A 1991-nucleotide genomic window follows, 5' to 3' on the forward strand; every position below is an offset into this window, starting at 1 on the left:
CTCTTACGCGTGGGCTGGAACATGCATAGTTTTGTTGAGTCAACATTTAGTTGCTTATTTTTGTCTGGGTTAAAGAAGGGGCTTAATCATTCTGACCTTGAGCACCTGGAGTGTTATTTTCAGGACTCAGTCTGCTTGCAGAGAACCTTCGAAGCAGCCTGAGAGGAAAGGCAGTAATGAGAGGGGACTTCAGCTTGATGTCATCGTAACGGTGGTGATGACACTGTACGTTTTTCTGGCTCAGAACTGGAGAGGTGGAAAGTCTCTCATCTCGGCCCTGCACACCCTTTTTTCCCGTGAAAGCAGGGGCTGTCACCCTCTGAAGGTGGACGGGACACGCTGGCACGGGGGGATGTTACTAACTTGCTGCTGACTTTCGTTTCGCAGGTGGAGGCGGAGGCTGTGAACCGGGCAATAACCATCGCCAACCAAACCAACTGCCCCCTTTATATCACCAAGGTGATGAGCAAAAGTGCCGCTGATGTCATTGCTCAAGCCAGGAAAAAGGGTAAGTTATTTCCCTTGGATGGGAGCACACTGTTAGCTCATGCAGTTCAATGCCTTGCCAACATAAGCTTCATCCCTACAGGAGAGGTTTCTTTTTCCAGTGTTACTGTCCAAGCTCTTTTTTAAAAGGTCCCAAGCAACTGCTTCTGTCTCATCTCCCACAGACAAGTATTCTGGGGTCATAGCAGTGCCAGGAGCTGTTTATTCTGTTCATCCTAGAGCCTCTCTCTTCACGCTCATCCTACCACATTGAGCCATGCACCTTCGTGTTATTGCAGAGTAATTCCATGCTGTCTGTATTTAAAGATTCCCCCTGGAGACTGCAAGCTGTGTCCTCCTTCCAGCTGCTGTGGTCTTCCCTTGGTGCTTTCTGCTGAGCTGCTTCCTGGGGTCAGAAGTGGTTCCAAGGGTCCTGACGGAGGCCTCTTGACTCACAAGCCCTGTTGGATTTAGTTGGAGTAGCCAAAGAGCTTACTGATTCCAGCTGTCCACCGTGCTCCTCGCTTGTGAAATAGATACTCCCTGTGTGCTGTAACTCACAGCCTGGCACCCGGACGGGAACTGGGGTCGGTAGGCTGGGTTAGGCTGGGAATTGCAGTCGCCTCTGATAACTCTGCCTGAGGATGCCTCAAGAAGCAAGATTCAGACCTGCGGTGGGTGCTGCTGCCTTGTGGCTCCTCTCCTTGACCGAGACCTGAGAGGGGGCTCAGCTGCTTCGAGGGGTGCGGTAGCTTCTCCCGAGTCCTGACCCTGCTGTCCTGCCCCCAGGGAGCAAGGGTTACAAAGCACAGTGAGTGCCTCTCTCCCTGCTTCATTCTGTGACTAAACCCTTCATATCTATTTAAAGCGGCTCTGGGTTGGGTGAGTGAGTAAGCAGGAGGGATGATTTTCCCCCTTCTTTCCTCAGAAGGGTTGCGTTTAATTTTATGCAGTCTAAATAAGCCTGAATGGATATACAAATGATATCACTTTCCATCTGGGTGTTTGGTGTGAGAAGAGCTGATTTCCTACCGCAGCAAAGAGAGCTGTGTGTGTTTGCGTATTGGCTCAGAAGTATTTTGGTCCCATGATTCCTGTTGAATGAGTTCAGAGTTGGTGAGGAGGACTGATTTCCAAGGCATCTCTTTCCGCTCGTGGCGTGGAAGCAGCCCAAGCTGTTTGGGATAAACCTTCCTCTCCTGGCTCCATTAGTGGGGGATCGTGCTGCAATGAGACGATGTGTTGACGTGCAAAAGTGGCTTCATGTTGCATTACCCCAGAGAACAACTTGATGTGGCTGCGCAACTCAATCCTATGAGCCAGGGAAGCATCCCTTCCTTTTTCTAGGTAAAGTACTGGAGACATACACACCACAGAGATGCAGCATCAACAGAAACACCCTCCTGCTATGCTCGCTGTCCCCCGCGGCCACTAGCTGGCAAGTAGATAGGGGCATTGGGGTGAGGGACCATACACTTACATTTTAGAAGCCATAAAACACAGCC

General features: G+C 50.6%; 1 protein-coding gene across 1 annotated transcript in view; it reads left to right on the forward strand.

Annotated features, from left to right (window-relative positions):
- Positions 1 to 1991, forward strand: part of DPYSL2 (dihydropyrimidinase like 2) — a 55986-nt gene that overhangs the window by 45043 nt on the left and 8952 nt on the right. Inside the window, exon 8 of the mRNA XM_035891392.1 lies at positions 388 to 508. Coding sequence (XP_035747285.1) covers positions 388 to 508 — 121 coding nt within the window. The remainder of the gene's footprint in view (positions 1 to 387; positions 509 to 1991) is intronic.

Source organism: Egretta garzetta, unplaced genomic scaffold, assembly GCF_000687185.1.
Source record: "Egretta garzetta isolate BGI_Z169 unplaced genomic scaffold, ASM68718v1 scaffold233, whole genome shotgun sequence".
In the NCBI taxonomy this organism is placed as follows: Eukaryota; Metazoa; Chordata; class Aves; order Pelecaniformes; family Ardeidae; genus Egretta; species Egretta garzetta.